This window comes from Pomacea canaliculata, linkage group LG12, assembly GCF_003073045.1.
Source record: "Pomacea canaliculata isolate SZHN2017 linkage group LG12, ASM307304v1, whole genome shotgun sequence".
Lineage (NCBI taxonomy): Eukaryota > Metazoa > Mollusca > Gastropoda > Architaenioglossa > Ampullariidae > Pomacea > Pomacea canaliculata.
Window position 1 is genome coordinate 3,796,149 of NC_037601.1, and position 22,808 is coordinate 3,818,956.

General features: G+C 41.7%; 1 protein-coding gene and 1 long non-coding RNA gene across 3 annotated transcripts; one reads left to right on the forward strand and one right to left on the reverse strand.

Annotated features, from left to right (window-relative positions):
- The first annotated feature begins 100 nt into the window (after window positions 1–100).
- On the forward strand, window positions 101–6,406 carry LOC112576840. 2 transcript variants are annotated; one of them, XR_003101927.1, is made up of 3 exons: window positions 101–410; window positions 4,109–4,236; window positions 4,685–6,406. It is a non-coding gene; the product is annotated as an uncharacterized LOC112576840 (long non-coding RNA). The 2 variants fall into 2 exon arrangements; XR_003101926.1 differs by having other exon boundaries at window positions 4,109–6,406.
- On the reverse strand, window positions 2,473–21,908 carry LOC112576839 (coactosin-like protein). The gene is made up of 4 exons (XM_025259626.1): window positions 21,392–21,908; window positions 12,071–12,156; window positions 9,963–10,120; window positions 2,473–4,008 (listed from the first exon to the last, which is right to left on the reverse strand). The coding sequence occupies exons 1-4, from the start codon at window positions 21,463–21,465 to the stop codon at window positions 3,895–3,897; spliced, it is 432 nt and encodes a 143-aa protein (XP_025115411.1). The 5' UTR covers window positions 21,466–21,908; the 3' UTR covers window positions 2,473–3,894.
- Window positions 21,909–22,808: the final 900 nt, after the last annotated feature.

Genomic DNA, 22,808 nt, shown 5'->3' on the forward strand with positions numbered 1-22,808 from the left:
ACAATAGATATGCAAGCAGAAATGGCGTCAACAGCAGAAACAATGTTGCAAGTTACGTCACAAACAAGATGAAGTCTGTAGCTGTGTGAGCTTACCGTGGCTGTCAGAGTTCGCATGGATCACAAGATCGCTACTTTTCACTGTCGTTGTCGTCACGGCCTTGTCCAAATCGAACTGTCTGAGCTACTGATGCCCTACAACCCGAGACGATCTCTTCCATGTGCACAAGCAGATATGCGTAGGCAATAGGTCCTACTGCGCATGCGCAAATATTTGTTTACATCCGGAAACTACTAGCAGGCAGCAGACGACAGTACTGCAGATCTACCTAAGAAATAACTAGAAAATTAAAGATCTTGGATAAGGAAAAATCACATGTGCTTATAGCAAGGGAAACAAGAATGTGGAAGGTATGCATACAGAATAAATTTAAATAGTAAATATTTTGTTTATCAAAAATTCGAGAATAAATAGGGGAGTTTAGTACGACAGGTAAAACTGAATGATTCTATTCTGATGCCTTAGCAAACCATTCAAACAGTGAGTTGCGTAGTTCTGATAACAGAAACCAAAAAGAAGGCCCCACATAGGTCAGAAAAGGGAAAACTGAAGAAAATATATACGGCAGACGCTGTTTCTCTGTTGTTTGATATGCACCATTTTGAAGCAGTTTGGTTTCAGTGTTACTTGTCTCTTATATTTGTTTTTATTTTAAAATTTATACCGTGTTTATCTGCAAATAAGACTGGGTCATATTAGTTTTTTGCTTCAAAAGAGGGCTTATATTCAGGGGACGTCTGATGTTGTCATGTACAAATATCTACATTTATTCAAGTACAGTCATCTCGAACAAATTCTAAATTCCGGCCTTAATTTCTTGCAACTCTATTTTCCACTGATTCACTGTCCACTATAATTTATATTCCCATTTTTAAGCATCAATATAATAGTATTTATTTAGACATTAATAATATTTTTTTATAATAATGTCCATCGTGTGTTGACAGACAAGCGAAATCCGTCCATCTGGATTACGATCATTACTAGGGCTTATATTCGAGGTAAAGCATCATAAAAAAATCATTCTAGACTCTAGAGCTTATTTTAGGGGAAACATGATAGTTACTTCATGACGTCTGTAGCGTTTTCTTTAGAGAGCAATGTACTGTTGCCGGCTATAACCGAGTCTGATACCCACAGATGTGATTGTATCTGAAGCTTAATAGTCAAACTTATAACTTTTACAGTAATAAAGGCTTAGTTCTAGTATTTGAAATGTTTAATCATTGTGCATAACTGAGAGAATATACTGAATGTAGTTGACTTTTCCTTCTGTGGTAGGAGTGGTTGTTGTCTTTTGGGAACTTTATTATCCTTGTTGAAGTGAAATCTTACTCGTGTTTATATCGGAAATCTTACAAAATCTTTTTTTTTTTTTTTTTGAAGGGGTGGGGGTGGGTATGTAAGAGGAGATGAGGATAGTTTTTGCTTCCTGTAAAAATAAAAAAGTGTAGAACGTGAAATGTCTTCCTACGCATTTATTGCTCACGAATCATAAATGCAAATTCTGTATCAAATGTTGCTTCTTTAAATCTCTTCAACGTTTTACCTTTCCTATGCCGTTTCTGCACTGCAAGTTCCAGCTCGCATTAAATTCAAGATCGCCGTACTTTGCTACCATGTTGTTCATGGCCTCAGCCCTATCTATCTGAGCTGGTGTTCCCCTTCAAACATGGCGGATCAGTTGGCTCTGCCCACCAAGGTTTTCTCGCCGTCAGATTGGAGAGGTTCGGCGTTCACTCATTATCTTTCTCTGGTCCCAGTATTTGGAATGCTTTGCATCTGGCTCTCCATAAGGTGGAAACGCTTCGTTCTTTCCAATCTGAACATTCCTTCATGTCCATGGGCAATGTTCTTAGCAACACAGAAGGCCAAATATACATGGGACCCTATATATTTCTGCGCTTGCATGTGTGTCTGATCGTGATGCCCGTCATACGGCATCATTACCTACTGACCCCTGTTTATTGAAAAACTTGTTGACTCTGCGTGTGGAAATGTGCTATATAAATCCTATTCTTATTATTAAGCGTGAGACAGTCTTTCTATTTCTGCGAGGACTGTGCATAACAAGGAGTATCACTTAGGGGAGCTTAATCCTCAGATATAGACATAAAAACTGGGTACTCTCCCTTGACACAGCTTCGTCTTTATTTTTAGCTCACGTAACGCCACCGTCAACGACACAGTTTAAGGGTTCAGATAGAATTGTTATATTTTGAAGTTACCCGTCTCTTACGCCGATGAAAGACATGTTGAGTAGCAAGTATGACCCTGCAGAAATCAAAGCGGGGCTATGAATGGGTGCGGATACAAATAAACCTTGACAGGAGGATGGGTGTGTTTTTTAAAAGAAAGCAAACAAAATCCCCCCGAAATTAAGGGGGTCAGATTTCAAATGTAATGCAAATGTGAGGTTTCAATATTTTATTTTGTTATTATTTATAACATAATCAGTCATTTCATTCTTTACAGCAGTACGATTTCTCTTTATTTTCCTAGGAAAATTACTTTTATTTTTCCTGAGGATAATTTCTTACGCTTCCATTTAGCTACACGAAAAAATATCAGTAACTAGTCACCTACTTGCAATCGAACTGAGGTGCTTTGTTTGCAAAAATAAATATAAAGCGGATCTGCTAAGCCCCGAGGAATATGACTTAGAAGGCTTAGATTACATTTGCTATGTATGCATAACCTGTACTCCAGGTGAATAAAGTATTTTGACGCTGAGTAGTTTTTAAATTCTCAAAGCAAAATGAATGAACAGACGCCAGTCAATAAACAATCAGTGTTATGTGCAACCGCCAGAGATCAAAAGATAAGACGGACACAGGTGAGTCATGGTAAAAATATCTTAAATTGTCACGGTGATACTGTTACAAAGAATATTTTTCACAGTAAACATAACATCCTTTGTGAGCATTGTTGCTGCAAATAACACTGACATTTGACACAACAGTCTTGTCTCCACAAGCATTCAGCTCTTGGTGTTCATTTCCATTAGCGTGCAACAGCTGTTCAACAAGATAATAAGCATCTACATTTACACTGGGGTGTGTTACACCCAATGATTAAATACATTGTGCTGAAGCCACAATTTTTACACAGCACTCGATGCCACTAATGAAGTGGAAGTTCACACTAAACATCCTAAATAAAGTCTTCATTCAATGTGCTAATCATTTAGAAATTTAGTTCCAAGAAATCTTTGACTTTCTTTTATAATACGATATTTTGAAATGAAAACATTTATTCTATCTATAATGTGTTATTACAGAGTTTAAACAAGTGTGTGCAGTTTCTAGGCAACCAGTTCACAAGATCTACCTGACCTTTACACACTGCCTATATGCGTTTTACCCTAGCATGAAGATTTTAACTTTAAAAAATTGTACATCAAAAAATGAAGCTAAATATAACAGTTAAAAATATCTTAAGAAAACAAAATTTACAAAGCAAATTGACACCTTCAAGTCGTTAAAAAATAAAATGAAGGGCACAATGTTTTAACACTCATTATTACTGTAAGTAGACGATTCATGTGCGTTCGTATCTCGACAAGTAGTCACAAAGATGGAGGCAGTAATCTTCGAAATGATTGGTCCTGATGTCATCTTTGAAATGATTTGCCCTGATTTGAATAGATAGCCTCGCTGCGTTGTCTGTGGAACTCAAATGATGAAACTGGTTGTTGTGGGACTAGGGGAGATGGGGGGGTTGGGAGAGAGAGAGAGTTGGAGGACAGAATCCCACGTCCTTCGTCAGTGTACCCATGGCAGCATAAAAGCAGGCGCGGGCTCAACTTCTGGATGCACGTCCGTTTTGTTGTCGTTACTCGCGCACGCCAGTTCCATAGTTAGCTCCCCCTGCCTTCAGAAGCACATCTTTCACAACATCAAGAGTTACCTCCGCATGGTCTGTGGCGTTGATCTCCGCCGCAAAGCTCTGAAATTAAAAGGGAAAAAAAAAGACATTGTGGTAAGACAGTTACAATATCTACCAACGACTTGAGAATATGTCTAACAATTCCTAATTACTTCTGCAGAAAAAGCTGAAACTCCACAAGTGACAAGTACAAACCGGAAGTTTTCATCGGCACTTACAGGAGCTCGATGTTAGTGCCAGACTGTGATGTCCTCTGACGCCTCGTTCCCCAATATACAAACTTGAGAGGTACGTACATCTTTAATTCCCGTAATTAAAGTAAAGAACACGTAATTTTTTAATTATTCTGTATAAATTAGTATAAATTTCATTTTCTATGCTGCTTTTCTGCTTTCATTGAACGTTTTCCTTGATGAAGGCAATTTTGGAGTTCCCGCTAACACGCCACCTCGCGTACCTGTTTTTTGCTTTTCTTTGCTTGTTGCTTTTTTTCACAACAATGATTGCTTTCTGGTTTCTGACAGAGATAATCCTGCACATCATATTATAAAGTGAAACAGCTAAAATGCTAAAAGCGTGCGCACGCATACACACACAGATTGCATCAAGTGATGTCCATAAGACTGGTCTTCTTCTAATTTGTCTTTACCTTCATTTCAGTTTTTGTTCTTTAGCATGAACGTTTATACAAAAATATCCGATTTTGATACAGATGCTTTTTTTTCACCACTTGCAGAGTTGGCTATATTGAAAAACAAAAGAAATACATCATTTTGTCATGCACTATGTTCTGAGAATTCTCCATGAGTCTGTCCACTGCTGACAGCCTGTTCAGAGATGTGATAGCTCAGCAACCGGTGAGGTTTACTTCATAGGTCAAATGCGGATTCTGCTTTCGGTTATCCAGCTACACATGCACTTCCTTCCAACGCCTCTTTGGTCGCCACTGTTATCTGTCATCTAGCCCTCTGAGCGACTACGACATAGCTCACAGCCCTTCCGCCAACCACACTACGCCGCACTCTATCTCGATAAAGCACGCGACCAAGACGTGTTTTCTTTGGTGGGCCATGCGTATAAATACTGCTTACCCCATGCCTAAGGAGAATGTACAAACAAGAAAAATCTGTGTAAAATCGGGTGAACTGTTTGTTAACACAATGAAAAATACGCGGAAACCAAGAAAGGCAACCTCTTGGAAGAAACCTGGTCTACACAGAGCACAGAGCACAGATTTTCTTTGGCTGGTCAAACCATTAGTGCGTTTGTATGCATGTCCCGTTGATCACATACGAGTCTGATACAAAACTGACCACAGACAGGCGGCTGACCAGAAGTCCAGAGCTGTTGACAGTCCAAACAGCTGAATGTCCGTTCGATACAATTTCCTTGATCGATATTCCGCGATATTAGACTTGCAGCTGAACACTGATAGCGAAAATGCTTCCAGGCCGGCGTTCCCGCAGTATGCAAAGCAGTTAAAGGTTCGCTAGAGAGTTTGTGTCTGGTTTTTTGTACCGGAATAAGCTCTGTACAAGCATGACTTCACAAAATCCGCTTTCCATTACTTCAGAATTCTTGAGGTACAAACTTGTGAAGCAAAACATCGTCAAGCAAAGAAAGACACAAAACGCTGACACCGTTATCTATCTACATAATGACCTACATTATCGACACTGCAGTCGATGAGACAGCTAAGTTCATCTGTTAGCTATGCTAATCCTTAGCATTTGTGACGTCACAGGTCTATTGACGGCGATGTTTATAGGCTTGTGTCTCTAGATAGTAATGGAAAGGAGACTTACTCACTAGGGATACAGTTGTTTTTTTTTTTTTTTAAGAAGGCTCCACCCAATGGTTAACTCAACAAATATCTGCACTATTGCAGAGCTTTAACAACCGCCCAAAAGGCCATCAGAATGCATTTAGCTACATCACACACCCAAAGATGGAGTCCTTTACGACCGCAGACAAGATGTTTATCGCTGGCCGGCTGCGTGTAAGGACGGGCACAAAGCTGCATGACAAGAATGCAGAAGCTCGAGCATTTGTAACAAGGTCCGATAGGCATACGATCTGGAGGTGTCATCATATTCTGATAACTTTGATCAGCAGAAGATCGATGAGATGCTAGTTTTAACAGCCCCTGAGGTGCTAGGGCGACATAGGAAGAAAAATTAACCCTGGATCATCAATATCCTATATCTCTATGACTGTCACAGACACTCGCGTACACGTAGACGTCTCACATGCGCGCATTCTTTTCTTCCCAAAGCAACTCTACCTCTTTCACAGGCCTGTGTACATTTAATGATATTAACTAAATTTATGCTACAGTAGCAAATAAAAATACACGATATATGTAGAAAATGATTTATCAGTATACATCCCTCAGTCAATTCTTACAACTGTCTCTTGTGTTAATATCTCTGACTGTAAAGATAGTCCTAAAAAAAAACTCTTTTCTTAAGGTTGATTGTTAACAAAGAATAACAGAATTTATAGTCCGACACAAAGTAACTTTCTACTGTTCACTCTTGATAATGTCCTTTTACAACAATGTTATACTTAAGTCAAAGGAAGGTGCTGTTGCAGTAGTTCAAGAGAACATTTTTCGGTAAATAATCTAAGAAATCCTTGACTCCACGACTAGGGGATAGACGTTAAAACACATCAGTGCTGTCTCTTGGGGACAAGCGACCACAACAATCCTGGGACAAATACTCCAGGACAAAACCAACTCTAAACAACTCACTAAAAAAAGTCTTCAAATACTCCATGGCATCTGCCATGCCCATCACTCTGTGGCATTAGTCCTAAACACTTACGGCCATCTCCCGATCCTCGACTCCAGGGCTCATCTCCCGGCCCCACAGACTGCGCCTAATAAGTCTTACAACAAAAATAAATCACCTACATCTTTAAAAGAATACAGAAAAAAGTCAGCATTCAAAAATTCCGAGATGCACCAAAAAATTAACACCGCACCTTTCTAGGAAGACGCAGCCTCCACTCCCCTACACGAAGTGTCCCCCCACTTGCCGTGTATCCTTGGGAAGTGAAGTGCTGCTGGATGGCGACAGTTAATTATATTGCCTTTCCCTCTCATCCACTGTCGAAAAATAAAAACTTTTAATCATTCAACAGGTGTGGCTCGGCCACCATCGCTATGCTAGCTATTTAACCTCATGTCACCCCTCTGTGACAGGGACCAACGGATGGTCTTGATGAAAGAGAGATAAAGCAAACCCGAAGCAGCTACCAAGTTTTACAAAATCTGTTAATTGCTATATCAGAAAGGGGGTGAAAACAGCTATCGGAAACCGCATCGAGGATACAGAAAGGAGTGGCACGAGGTGACATCAAGAAGGCGAAGACTCCCTACCATGAGAGAAGATGACAATGCTAGTAATCGTAGACAGCCATAGCTTTCACAGAAACACCTTGTGTACCTCGCAAGGATGAGGAGAGTGGGTGCGATGCCGTGGCCACAGAAAGAACTGGCTTACATGCACGACTTGCTCACCACCGCATCACAGACCCCAGTGGTGAACCTTGTCAGCTGCTTTCTCTGTCCATCTGTTCCTACACACAATCAGTACCGCGGATAATCTTGACCATAACTAGTACTAGTAAAAGGATGAGTGAATGTATGAACTTTCTCAATGACAACAACAAAAATATGCAATATTTTGCCGTTGTCATACTATGATCACAAAAGTATCCAATTAGAGCTCGACTGGCAGACAAATTGTTACTAAAATGTTGCCATCTTTGACGAAAGAAGATGTTTCTTTCCCTTCGAGTGTAAATAGAGAGAAGCTTAAGATTCTATAAAAACCCTTGCTATAATTTAACAATAGCTAGTCAATTTATAAACGGAAACTCAGGGTGTGACAGCTACATAGGTATACGTCGATCGAACATTCTGTATGTAAACATACCGTATACACATCACAGTCTTTAGCAAATATTCGTTAAACTTTAACTTAATCAAGGAACGTGACATTCTTTGATAATGAGTGTGATGTTATCGCTATTTCAAGACAAAGGAACCCACTTTTGGAGTCTGAAAATCGAAGTAAAGCCATGTTATCATTCTCTTGACATTTCGCTAAAGATTAATTGTCAAAATGAACAGCAAACTCCATGTTGGAAGAACGTCCATAAGATAGTACTGAGGGATTCAAACCCTTTGCCTCATAAAACAAACTTTAACAGACCTATTGCTACGCAGGGCAGAAAACTCGAGCAAACCTTAGAAAGGCTCGCTAATAGTCATTCCTGCTTTTGCAGTGGAGTGCCTGATTACACATCCTTCCGTTTTTAAACATCACCCATTGTTATACAATCTTTTAAATGCACATCTCTTTTTTAAACAGAAGCAGCAGACATGAAAATAAAGAGATCTCATTAAGACAAATAAACAGAATTATGATGTTTGAAATTAAAACTTAAATTCGCTGAAACAATTCTCGCAATACAATCGTGTGGCAGTTACCCTTGTTTGTGACCCCGGACCGGAGCAAAGGGATTTTTCAGATTAGATAAACAAAAGGAGCACTGCGCCAGGGGCTGTCGTCACCTTCTGGAGGGAGAGCTGACAGGACGTGTCGCGACGACACGGCTGTGCAAACACTGGCCCTCGTCTGTCGTTGTCCCCCTCGGTCCTTGTACTTACATGCGATGGACAGTCATCGTACAAACATTTATGTCATCTCGACCTTTGTATGACCATTCATTGCTGAAAGTGCTGCACTTTACAAAAACGAACTTAGTGGTGAACACTGAGTTTTCAATTTTCTTCCTCTTTCTCTCGGAAGCTACTATATAAGACCAGTTTTAAAAAATACGCCATCTGCCCCGTTAGAAAATGACTCACACAAACTCACTGTTTCTCACATATTATGATTCTGTAAATATAAGAAAACTGCTAGAATTTTTTTTTTAATTTCTCTCTCTAGCTCCATAACACAGATGCGAAATATCTATGTTCTCTAGTTGTTGCTTTTTGTAACAGTGATGTTCGCAATCTAATAAGTGGAGAAGAAGATCACCTTCGTTTTCTTCCCTACGTTTGTTTCGATTGCTTGTTTTGCAAAAAAAAGAGAGAGAGAACTATTGATGTTTAGAGAAGGTTACCACAGCCATAGACTGCTCCGATCGAACCTACAACAGGTAGAGGCGACGGCCCGTCTGCTGTCATGTCCCACCTGTAGTTTCGTTCCTGCACCTGTTTGCCTTACCACAGGTCGATAGAAAAGTCGTGTGTACATCCTGAAATCCCCCCACCCCGCAACTCTCTCTCTCCTACCTTCCTTTCTCCGTCCTTCGATCTCTTTCCCCATCCCTTCTTTCACTTTCCCTTCCTCTGTCTCAATCTGTTTATCATCGTCTTTATTTCCTCTTTCTATCTCTCAATCAATCTTTCTCTTTTAGTGTCCTTTTGAGTCTGTGTGTGTGTGTGCACCCGTGTGTGAGAGAGAGAGAGAACGCGCGGATAGATAAATGTAGTGCACGTTCATGTGCGACTGTTGTCAAGTCCTCGGGGCTTAGTTCCTGACAGAAAAATCGGCCAATTAGTAACCATGGAAACGGAAAAGCAGAACCCCAGACAGAAAGGCAAAAGTATATGCAAAATCAACATAACGGGCGAGTGTGACACAAGCTTAAGAGTGGAATCGTGAGCGCGTTTCACTAATAGACAAAGTAAAAGATTATTAGGTTTCTTTTACACTCCTTTTAGCGAAGCGAATTCCTTCCATTTACCGCATACTCTCTCTACATATATATAAACATTTTGCTCTCAAATGGACCTTGCCAGCTACTTTAAGAACACTTGAGTTTGACATCCCCTATTCCAGACCCGTCAAAAATTGCACAGTTAACATCTTCCTCCCAAACCACCCCTTTGTAAGGCCAGAATAAACTCTTTAATTGTTCCGTGTGTCCCGTTAACAAAAGTCGCTGCACAAATCACTGGCGGCACCTATTAGACACTGAGACAAGCTCACCTTTATAACCTGTTTGACGACAATCTTGGCCGTGCTCATCTTGGCCCGCTTGATGCCCCCCACGTTGCTGCCCGCCCACGTGATGAGCGCGAACTTGGCACGCTTACTCAGCTCGTCCCCCATCGTGATCCGCACAAAGGCGAAGGCGCGGTCGTTTTCTGCAGGCACACCAACGCATGCACAACAGCTGGTTATTATGTTACATAGGTTAGGACTCTAGCACACACACAAACACAGAAACATTCTCTTTCATGCCATATTTAGTTTTGTTTTCTGGGCTTTTATAGACAAAGTTTGCATTTTCCATTTGCTTTATATCTGGGAACATACTTTTGTCTGCGTTGGGATAATAAAAGATGGATAATAAGGATAAAAAAAATCTGTTTTTTAATTACCCGAAATATATTAATCATAGGTTTGACTTTTTTAATGTAGGATTTCTTGTTCTGTCCCCTCCCATCCCGGGTACTGCTAGGTCTGATTTAAAAATAGAGAATGACAAGCAATATGTGGATTGCAAAAGATGCACCAACATCATCAGCATAAAGTACACACAATAACTAATAATGAAATAGGTTTATCAAGTACACATATCGCAGTTATCAAGGCACGTAATAAAGACAAGTACGAACACACATAAAACATTTCAATTAGAGATAGAAGCTACGAAAAAGATGAACATCGAAATTACAAGTGCACAACCCCGAGACCACATTCTAACCTTCAAGCAGTATTTACAGCTTCAGGACTGCAAAAAAAAAAAGCTTGGAAAATAGTTCGTCTAAAATAGCTTTAAAGATACTTTCAGACTGATGGGGACTTTGTACATGAAATCGAGCTGCGTAACTCGCCATCTTGTCGAGGTTTCTTACAAGGCGTTGCCATTTACACACCGGGTGACACCATCTCTGCTTGTGGATGAAAACTTCCTGAAGTGAACGTTATGGTCTATCTTTGCATTTTACGATCTTTGCCAACACCGGGTGGCAGCTCTCGCTAATGTCAACTATTTTCTCAATAAAGTCGACGAGTGGAGAGGAAATTCCCAGTTCTCACTTCCGACATAGAAATCGCTATGACGCTGATGCTGCTGCCATCTGTCGTACGCTGTGATTGGGCTCTGGCTTACAGGACCATTCGTAACTCCTGCTTATACATTAAAAATCCCAGAATTTTCAGAGTTGAGCGTCCCCTTATATTCCAAATAGGAAGCCTAGCCAACTATGAGACCCACCTATGGAATGGGTTGCGCGAAGGTTGACTAATGTTTAGATGATAAACGTGTTCTGCTCAGCAGTATGTTCACGTCATGCGATCCGGTCCAGAAGGATGTCTTAAGATGGCGTGTGAGTGCGCGTGCACAGAGCGCTGACTGTTTTCTTCGTCGCCAGTTGCAGTGCATGACCTGTGCCGATCGCACGGTGTTCATAAAGTGCCAGTGTTGTGGGCAGTAGACTCCTTGTGAAGTACAATCAGTTGATCAGTAGGCAGGCAGCTCTGTGTATTTTCTGTTATTAATGAAGCAAGCTGCTGCTGGTGGGCCTACGCGTGAAGTTAGAGGCACAGGTAGGTGGGTATGGTTATCAGTGCACGAGGAAAAAAAGCATTTGCATACCTGTTATTTTTTTTAATGTTAAACTTAGTCAAAAGTTCGTCTATAAATGTCCGGTCAAAGAAAATGTTTGGACCTGAGGTCTAAAATGTCTGAAAGGGATGAAAAGTCTCAATTTTATTATATAACGTGATTCAATGAATGTGCGTGCACAACACTTTTCGAATTGGTTGCGCTTCATTAAAAATATGTCAAATGTTTAATTATGACTGACCAGCCCCAACTACTCCCCAAAAATAGTGTCAGCAGTGTTAGAAGATACCTGACTGAGCTACTGTGGCAATACATGCAGCTTCCAAACTTGTCCAAAACATGGTGAAGGAGTTGACACAGGCTGCTCTTTATTTGCTGAAGTTGTACCTCTCTAACCAACGGCTTTTGGAATTCTGTGGCTGTATTTTAAAGAATGGTATGTCTAAAGAATTGTTTGGATTATTTTTAGTTTGCTTTTAATGGATTATGGGGTGGAGGGTATTTTCATTGGCATGGTTCTTACCTCCCAAGCTGTTTCTCAAGTCATCGTAGTCTTCTCCCTTGCCCGCCAATGTAATGGAGTTGTCGTCCGCGTATCGGAGCATTAGCCTGTAAAACACAAGCAGACATGTGCCTGAGTACACTGCAATACTTTCACACACAGATTTTAGATAGTGCATACATGGATTTTCTCCTTTGTTCTCCAACACACTTTTTTGACAATGTTGCTATTCACTAAAAGTTCAAAAGAAATCGAGTTCCGGGAACTAAGATTACACACCAGGTGCGGTGCACGAACGTCAACTTTATCGTTGACCGCGATATCCAATTCACCGTGAACTACGGCAGTACTACGGCCTCCTGGATGTGCGAAGATTGCTGTGTTGATGCACTGGGACTGAACTGTTCTTTGAGGTATGAAAATAGCATGATCGACAATTTTTAAGTCTAGATAAGAGGCCAGTGCGTTTAGTCCATCATTTAACGTCTGGGTTCACCTCAACTGCATCAGCTAGGCAGCACGAGACTAGGCAGGTTGGCTATGTAGCTCCCTCCATCACCAAGAGGTGTGCAAAATTGTTCCTAAAAATTGAGCAATATTTTTTTCTCTCAAATACCTCCGTTCCGTTTTCACACCTACACACAACCATGCACAGGTCAAAGTCAGCAACGAAGACGTCATGATTGTACATTGACCAGTTTATGGTGTCAAGGCCTCAGCCAATGGGAGAGTTGGGACCATAAGTTAACTAGGCATATATGTGTACAAACGTAAAATAACGGTTTTGCAACCCACAGACCGATAAATGTCATCAGCATGGCCGTGCAATGCTGAAGATTGCCATGAACCTGCCTGTAGATGCCTGATCCTTTACATTACAATAATTCGCACCCAACGTCTCTGCTAACGGTTCACCCTCCTCCCACTTCCACCTCTACGGTATTTCTTAACAGGACAAATATGGGCAAAAAATTCTAAGATTTTCCAGTTCAGACCCGCCCTAAGTGAGGCTGGTGGAGTAGGGAAGTAACAAGAATGACGGTAACGATTATGAGGCTCCCAGGGACATTCTCGAGTGTGTCAGCGGCCATTACAAGATGTCTACAACTGCTCACACCGCATATTCGCTCTGCATATGAAGGAAAGATTCCGGAAACCACCGATGAGCAGGAAGAGTGAGTCACAGCATCTCGTTACATACACAAGCGGCAACAGACACAGCAAAGTTATCTTCACAGTGGAACCCGACTTGAATTAGTCAGAGTTTTTTTTTTCGAACTTTATATTTTCAGTGCCTGTATTTCCAGTAGATCTTCGTTTCCAGCTCCAAGAATAATTCCACTTACGAAAACGAAAAACAGACCGACCTCTTATCTGGGTTCTGCCATATGTTTTCAATGGTTTAATCACATCTTTTGCAGCTTTGATCTCGTCTGGAACATTTCCCTCCTGCCACGCCCTTCTTGCTTGGAGTACCCGAGTTGTGCATTGTCCTCGGGCAAAGTAGCATGCATCTGTGTTTTGTTGGTTGGTTATGAAAACTTCTTACAGCGACCACATGCAGACACGCATGCATGGTAATAAAATGCTGATCTTAATAAAACAAAGAAATCGGATCTTCGCTGACTTCATCCTTAAATGAAAAATGTGCCACCTGGGAAAATATAAGTTCATATAGCAATGCTATATTTGATTCTCCCTCCAATCCGCACTTAACGGGTCGGGGGAGGGGGGATATCTTATTTATAATTCGGTGTCTTTGATTAAAATGTGATTGTGTAATATTTCATCCTCTTCAACAGGTGATGTGCATATGCACAAATAAATATGTCTCCTTAAAAAATATTTAGTGTTTTAGTGTCAACGAAGTAAACAGGATTTTGCTGGCCAAATGCTTACACACACACACAGATACACGAGTTCAAACACTCGCACACGCACACCGAAGACCTGCACTAGCAAGCACGCACAGACACACATACACGAAGAGAAAAAAGAGAAAGCTAAATTAGAAAAACAATTTGGCGGCGATTGGGTAATGAGTGCGAGCTGTACCGACACAATTCACGGGTCGGTTCTCGTCACGATGTACGAGTAATTGTGGTCTGACAAAAGTTGGTGACACAGCAGAGATCGTAAGCTATGACAGGTAAATGTCAAAAGTTCCATCACAGCCTCGTGTAGATTGGCCTTTGACCTCTCTGTCCTGCGTTGTGAACTAGAGCAGAGGGTCGAACTGCGAGCACGGTTTGTCAACACCTCTGCGAAGTTTGTCCTCATTTGCATGCGATTTGCGAGAAAGCAAATAGCGAGTAGTGAGATGGCAATGGGAGGATAAATCGAGTCCGCACGCCGTTGTAGGGATTCAAACTTCAGACTAGTCAAGACAAGAACCCACGCAAACACTGATAATCACCATCTGTTTATAGGTGTAGTCCTTTGCAAAAAAATATAAGTTTTCTTGGATGACAGCATACGACAGTTCCGCAAAAAATTTTTAAAAAATGAAAAAAAAAAATTCCAGTTTTATGGTCTTCATTTATACCTTTCGTCAAGTGCCTTCCTGTAAAGCTATGAGGGTATTTTGTTTAGATTGGTGTCCTATGCCAACATCTGATTTTGTTTGTCGGGCGTAAACCGGAATTTGGGGTCTTACTTATGTGCTATGTATGTGCTTAATTGATGGCAGTCTTTCAATATGGGCGTCTTCTACGAGCTATACTATTTCACTTTTATTGACATGGATAAAGGGCGACTTCAATCAAAAATAAGTTTTGAATTCCAATATACGTTTTGAATGGACAAAGCCGCTTTTACAGTTCCCGGTTCTTGTCAGAGTAATAATTTTAGATAGAAAGCGAAGAGTGATTGCTTCATACATGAAAGAGTCCGACAGGTCTACCTGCCTCTAGCTCTTTCACCTTTGCGCTGGCTAGAGAACATCCGTCGGTTGTTCCTGTCGTCGACGTTTTCTTCTCGAACGAGGGGTGGGGCGGTTAGAGAGAGTAAACCTGTTTTCACGCATTTGAACAATATGTAGAATGACTTGCTTATTACTATTACTCAGCTCGACCATGAGCTTAACTTGGCAATGGCCACTTAACAAGACATTAATCATTAGTGATTTCATCTGGTAGTGGCTCAATATATCCTACATCTCGATATGTCAGTGGGTACAGGAGTCTCGGTTCGTGTAGATGAGCCCACGACAAGCTCCTCAAGCAATAGGTGCTAGTAGGTATAAAACTGTGCCCTAATCACAATATCAAGCAAGTAGAAGCTAGTTTTGAGAGAGAGAGCAATGCGATGTGTGTGACTGTCGCTCATCTTTCTTTTTTGGTTCAGTCTCTCTCTCTCACTCGCTCTGTGTTAGAGTACGCGCGTGCGCGTATGTGTGTGAGTGTATAGAGGAATGGGGTGTTTCTCCTTCCTTTGTCTGCTCGCTCTTAACAAGTTAAGGCGTGTTTACAAAGCTCCTTTGGCTTTGTTGGTACAGCGGAATGACATCTCATACAGCAGATGAGCGGTGTGAACCGAATCGGCGAGTGTCTCTGCTATGCATCTTGAAGTTGGGGGCGCAGTGAGACAAGCCCAGCTCACAAGGGCTTCATTGTGTAACTGTGAGAGTAAAAGCGGGTATCTGGCCTGCCAGTTGCCGCCATCTCAAGCCGACAAACGGAAAACAAACATTCTTGAAGCGTCAGACTTGTGTAGGTCGACACATACTAACATTCTGTCAGCGGCAGGATTTTCGTAGGTCGACAAGTAATAATACTCCTAGGGCGGAAATATTTATACTTAGGTATATTCGATGTAACATATAAGGAACAAAAACCGCTGTAGTGTGTGTTGGGGAGTGAATGGTCATTAATGTCAGTAATCTGACCACATACGTAAGCTGTAAATAATAGATAAAACGCACTTTTACTCCCAACGAAATAATCGATGTTTATCTTTCGACACCCTCACCTTTGTGCGTACGTTTACACGCCTGAAATTTAGATAATAATACAAGAAGAGATCAATCATATAAGAAAAGAAAGTAGTATATAGTTACTGTACGTAACAAACCTCCATAAAATTATATAAATCTATAAGATGGTTATAAATAAGGGTGAGATATACGAGCCAAACTTAATTTATCGGCACCGTTCAGAGGTACCGAAAACACTTGTACGGCAATTCTCGGGACTGCCAATGAGCATAACATGGAATTAGTCTTAAGTATTGCTGAGAGAGTCATTATTAATATTGCACAATGCAGTCTGTGTGTATTGTCTCTCAGGCGGATCACACTGTCCGAGCATACAAAACACTCAACTCACAGGTACAGGCGACAAGTCTTCCACCAGGAACCACGGGAAGGATGTTGAGAAGACAACAGATCAGCTTCATCTGGCCGACTTCGGTGGGCCTACACAGTACTATGTCTTATGCGAACGGCATTTTGTTCCTGAATGTTACCCAGTAAGGTATACCCTTAAGAAACAAGAGAGTCTGAGGTACCGAAAAAACATCTTCTTCCAGTATCCATGGCTACTATGCAGAAGCATGCTTTTTCTCGTGCAAGAACACAGAGTAGCTGCACAAAGACTTTAATTTATCTGAATAAATGTATTTCAAATTCCTCTTTTCAAGCCACAATATTATAGTCAAAGACAACCGTAGATAGCAACCCATTTAGAGCGAAATTCAACCTGCGGTCTCGGTGTCATTTCTATCCAACGACGGAATTTCACATGCAAGACAACGAACCCGAATATGTGTGTATATGTGCTGAAACTCACACTGTTATGCTCTTTTTACATCTAGCCCTTAATCTAAAGAAAAAAAAAGAAACGCCTCTTTACCACACAACAAAGGCATTAATCAAAGAAGACAGAGTGTTTTGGGTGGACACTGACTTGCAAACCTTAAACATGACTATAACAGTTATCTTATTCTGAATATTACATAATTTTTGTCATTGCGATAAACAGGCGAGTCATTTTTCAAAGAGTTTTTTTTCCTTAATAAATGTTGCTTTGTCGTTTAACATTAAAACAGCATGTGATGTGATGCTACCACCGTGTATGCATGTGTGTGTGTAGCTGCACTCATGCACCTCCTTCTCTAGTAAAGTGTGAAGGCGAACGTCTTCCCCTACCCCCCAATTTTTTTTTTAAATCGTGCATCTTCATACACCACTGACTGAGCCTTTATCTCCAGATAAAAGGTGAGGTACAGAACCCACATCTGACTGAGAACTGTAGTGTTGTTACATACTGGTCCTGTTTAGACACCTTTTTACCCTCCTAACACAGGTCCCGGAACGGTGCCCCCGCTGTGCATTACCTGTGTGATTTATGCTTCCTCAAGGTGTGTCGACAACGTCATTCTGCCAGTCCCCTCTTTTACACCTGAGTAACTGTGTATGCACTCAGCTATGTTGAACACACCTACTCTCCATGGATGTGTTGCTGCCAGTCTAGCCATACCCAGCTATTCACCCCTTCCCCCTACACACACACACTTATATCGTTTTATGGGTTTTCTTTCGTTCACTAGAGACTAAAGGAGTGAGAGGGAAGGTCTTCCATTACAAGGATGGATAAACAACGGGATCGACAAGTGACTGATGTTCTCAATCTCATTTCACTCGCCCCGCCCAATATCCTTGGCGGCAAGTGAAATCTATGCTGTAAAACTGCAGAATTTTTTCAGACTATAGTTTGGCATTGATGTAATTGGTTTGTGTTAGGTTTTTTAATACCAAAAGTCTGGTAGTTTATCCCTTAAAAGACGGGGGAAAACTATCGAAAAATACCTTCACGTCACCACATTTAATCTCCCTCGCAACTCTTATCTATATACGTACCCACCCTTCTACCCCAGTTACTCTACCCACCTACCTACCTTTCCCTTTTTAGCTAAATCGCCCCTCCCCCCGACTCACAATATGGAAACAATCTTCAGTTGAAATCAGCCATCTTTATAAGATAATGGCTTGTGTCTGGGATTCAAAAACAAATGTTAATGCAAGGGAACAAGGGAAATTAAGAGATTTTATGCCGAGTCAGCAACTAAGGCTATAATTATCCGGTCCTGTTGCTACATGTTGAAAAAGAACAGAGTGGCCAGATGAAGTCTTGACCCAGAACAGCCGATCATTACTGTATTGGAGACAAGCTTCTAATCGCCATGACACCATCTAATGTAGTGGGGAAGGTAAACAGGTCCAAACATCTTGTCTTGGTCACCGAAAAAAAACATCTAAGTGCTCCTGATCAGCTTGTCGTCGCTCGATGCCAGTGGTCGAGTGCAGGCACGTGTGTGCGCGAGAATGCTTGCACGGATATGCGTTCGTTCGTACGACATTCTTCAGTCGCGAGAGCCTGTGTGCGATGTTGCCCAAGGGTGTCGCTCGATACGCACGGTGTCACCTTTGTGCACTGCCAGGTCACGCTACTCTCCAACCGCGTCCCACGCTCGAGGTTGTGTGTGTCATCTGAAAAGCCTCAAATTAAAACACAATGTCGTATGCCTATTGGCAGCGGCGATCAGCTTGTTTGCCATGTGATACTGCTCGAAAAGCAAACTTGATTAAATAAAAATAAGAATGAATACCCTAGTATCAATCAGCCCTCGTCAGCTTTGTCACAATTCTGTCTGCTTTTATGACTCGGACATCCGTCATTAATGTCATTTGACATCCCTAAGAGAACTTTTTCCAGCAAGTCCCGGAATATCTAATTATGTGCCGCCTCGGAAAAAGAAAGATCTAGGTGATAATTCACCTGTGGTGGAACTTGTAACCTGGGTTGTGTGCCTCCGATTGTAACGGCCCTTGTTCGTGGATTACACCAACATACCAGCACAGAGAGGTCTGCACTAAATGTAGTGCGAGCTGTCATCGACTTGTATGTCACCAGAATTCCTGTAATTTCACTCAAAGCCTAGGGTTTGAAAGATATTTTGTCACCACACCTACATGCAAAATTCTTACTTGTCATTTTCACTGGTGGGTACAAAAGGTAACAAAGAAAGAAAAAAAAAGAAAGAAAAGGGCGATGCTTGTCTTCACCTCGTGGATTAATACAAGAACAAAGCAAGCTGTCGCTTTGGTTCAGAGGTAGGCAAAGTACGGCCCGCCTGGCAAAACGAGTAGTTTTACTTTTTTTAATTTATTCAACCCCAGGTTAATTTGATTTAAATTTATCAAGCACAACAGCGTTAGAAAGCAGCAGTCCGTAACATTCTAGCACAAAGTACAAAAATAACAAACACGGCCGACATGTCTAGTGGTCCTTATAGAATCGGGGGCGGTGCCTTCAAATGAAAAGCTGGTTCACAGTTTTATTGTGAGCAAATTAAAAAAACTTCCCTTTACACGATATAATCGGTAAGTAAACGCCTTTATGTACTCAATTGTTGTCTATTTCATTATCACTAGATTTGTTGTGTAGTCACCTGGCGTGGGCTTTTGGTATTTTACCGCCCCGGCCCCCACCCTAGAAATTTTAGACCGGCCTGCAAAAAGAAAACTCTGTGCCCACCCCTCCGTTAGTTGATATGAGTTAGTTGTTTACTCCGTTCTTAACCAGCCTATTAAGCGCCAAACCATCAGAACTTCCGAAGTACCCCTTAGCAGCATTGTTTTTGCAAATGTACTGGTCAAAGGTATGAAGACTTTTTTTTCGATTAAGATTTAACCATAAAAGTTCTTCACTCACTGATACTCGTTTCTCTAGTTTTACAACAAGCACACACTGTGTCTCCTGCCACGTGAACTGTCATCTTACACTCTTCTGTTTGTTTTGTTTGTTTGTTTGTTTGTTTGTTTTTGTTTGTTTTTTTGCCTCTTGTTTGATATAATGACTAGGTCATAAGCCTCACCTCACTTTCAAATAAATCTCAATAGATGTAGTCTACCACTATACTTCTTTACATTTAACATTTGATCTTGATGATAAGATGGAAGAAATCGTTATTTCATTATCGTCGTTCCGATCCTTCGCCTCCACCTTCCCCCTCCCCTACCCCTACTGTGTTCGTGCGCACGCGCGGCAACCAAGAGAGTGTGTGTACAATCTCAATTAATGGCATTTTTCATTCTGAAAGTGACGACCGTCACCTTATCTCACCTCTGACCTCGCGTTACTGAATACATAATGAAATGATAAAAGAATCCATTGAAACAACAACAATAACATATGAACTCACAATTCACCCACTTATATAGATGATCGCAACTTCCCTGTACGACATTCTTAACCCGACATTGTTGAGTGTAACAAGCTGAGTGAGCGATTATATCTGCCGCTCAAAATTGTGAGTACAGCAGATCTCTCTTGCGATTATTAGTCGTTTCCCTGTCTTCCCCCCTCCCTTAAAAAAAAAAATGCTTTCCCAAAGGCCGGCGTGTAACACCGGTTCGTGTTCTTTTATGACTGCTCGCGGACGTCTCCAACCACACCGGAGACGACACCCACCCTGAACCATTTCCCACACCGACTGCCATTCATGCGCGTGATTCGTCGGAGGAATCAGAGAGAGGTCAACGACCTTGCCTCGTTATCGATCCTGACACACCAGACGAGGAGCAGATGAGGGTCGCTAGCTGAGAACACACCTCGTGTGACGCTGAGTACTGGTGACGTAACGGTGTGTGCGAGATCATGTACTTGGATTAACACCAATGAGTGTCTCACACGTCATGCTTGAAACAAGCAGCGGGGTGGACGACTGTCTTTATTGCTCCTATTATTTATTACTACTTGTTTAAACATCGGGTGATAATGTCACTTTGTTGACGATCCCTCTATCCGCAATATAATATTCGTGTGACACCTGTGTAACGAATGCAAGTGAACACCAAGTATACGACCTGTTATGATGACTCTTAGTTCATCACTGTGGACGTTATTTAAGAGGTAGGAGTGGCGAGCGGAGAGAGCACTGTTGTTACTCTTATCGTGCTGAAGTAGCTTCATATATTGCAGTCTGCTTGTACTTGTATCACGATGTACCAAACGATCAATGCTCCCCACCACACATTGGCATGACGTCAGCAATGACGGTTATATAGCTACAGAGCTTGGTTCACATTTGCACGACCACAAACTTTTGAAAAATATTGGAACATAGTTTCCTATTTTGATATAATAATGCCTATAACATCTAACTGCCTCGATCATTGGCCATGAGACCTAAGATCGTATTAATAACGTATTATAACACGTGCTCGAAGGCTTAAGGTGGTTAAAAAAAAAAAAGACTATTGGGTCGGGGATCCGGATGTATTTCATGCGATGAGCTAAGTTTATGACGGATAATAAAGAAAGTAACTGTTGGTGTACTCACCAGTTTGTAGGTGTTTCGTCGTTTCTGACATCCTCGTAAGCTTCGTGAACTTCCTGCTTATCGATCGTAGCCATTCTGTTAAAGTACAAAATTCAAGTCCGGTCCAACTTTTACCCAACACAGGTTATGGGGGGAAACTTCGGAAAACAATTACAGCGCTTTATAATCTGGTGGGACACAGCCGCGGATGTCCGCTTTTGAAGTCGACAGGAAACTGCGAAAAGGAGGTGGGGAAATTCCTTGCTGACTTTTCCACACTACGCTGAGGTCGTCGACTTTCTTACAGACAACGATCAGTACACACTGACAGACCGGTGCTCCTCAACTCCTCAAGTCTGCCTCGTGCACTCGGCCAGTCACAATTTTTTTTTTTAATTTAGAGTAACTAGCAGCTGTGGTGAAACTGGCCACGAAGGGGTTGTCGCCTCAGCGGCCAACTCAGTTAAATCGGATAGTGGCAAGCGGCGAGGCAAAGCAGACGACAGACAGATGGGCGTTTCTGCCTCGGGTCAGCTGACTGAAAGCGCATGAGCACGAGCGGAGCGCGCCATGCAGCAGCAGACGACGGAAGAGAGGGGGGTCCTTCAAGGGTTGCCTTAACTTTTATATCTCAGTCCCATTGATTCGTCTTTTAAGTTCACGTTTCTTTTTAATCATTAACAACTGAATCAATGTTTAATGGAGTGGAGAAACAAATTGTTGCAATTTTTCTTTTAATTAAAAATTGAAAATCAGAGTTTACATTTTCAAATACGTGAGAAAGGTTCGTTTTATGTTATATTGATGTTTCTATTGATCCCCATATCCTCGTGTAGCACAAAATCTGAACTGCATGTAATATTCTGGAATAAATGTCCGGCCACATCACTGGGGTGGGCTAGGGTAGAAGGGAAAGGCGTTACATGTCTAACAAAAGGAGAATTAGGTTAGTCACAGCGCTCGCTCGAGCGAGCTCGATCAGCCTACTTCAGTCCTGCAGGACCCCACGCGGTGGGAACCTCTGTGACGTAAGGCTCGGCTGTTTAAAATCAACGATCGAAGCGCCTTACGCTCAACTGACTGTAATTTCTGCGGCCTCGAGCGAGCACATGTACGAGGACCGCGGAACAGAGAGGATTTACACTTTTACTACGGCCAGACCAAGACCAAGATATGTGTGAACTATACTGCTTTGTGCGAAAGGAGACGAATATGGGGAGGAAGGTCGATACCGCTTTTGGTATGATTCACACATTAACAGTAGTCCCTCCACGCAGGGCGACAGCCAACACACCGGCCACTGCGCGTGCGTCAGGCAGACAAATTTCCATATATGGAAATAAAATGCTGTGGCCTTTTTCGATCGGTGTGTTGGTCTTGCGTGTTGACTATGCGGTGTCAGTAGAAAGTGAGCTCGTATGTTTCAGGTCGCTTGAGT

Bases quoted from the DNA above. Each gene is read 5' to 3' on its own strand.
- LOC112576839 (XM_025259626.1), bottom strand. From the start codon at position 21,465: ATGGCTACGATCGATAAGCAGGAAGTTCACGAAGCTTACGAGGATGTC. The intron at 12,157-21,391 runs GTGAGTACACCA...TGTGTTTTACAG, and splicing joins GACGAAACACCTACAAACTG to GCTAATGCTCCGATACGCGG. The intron at 10,121-12,070 runs GTAAGAACCATG...GTGTGCCTGCAG, and splicing joins CTTGAGAAACAGCTTGGGAG to AAAACGACCGCGCCTTCGCC.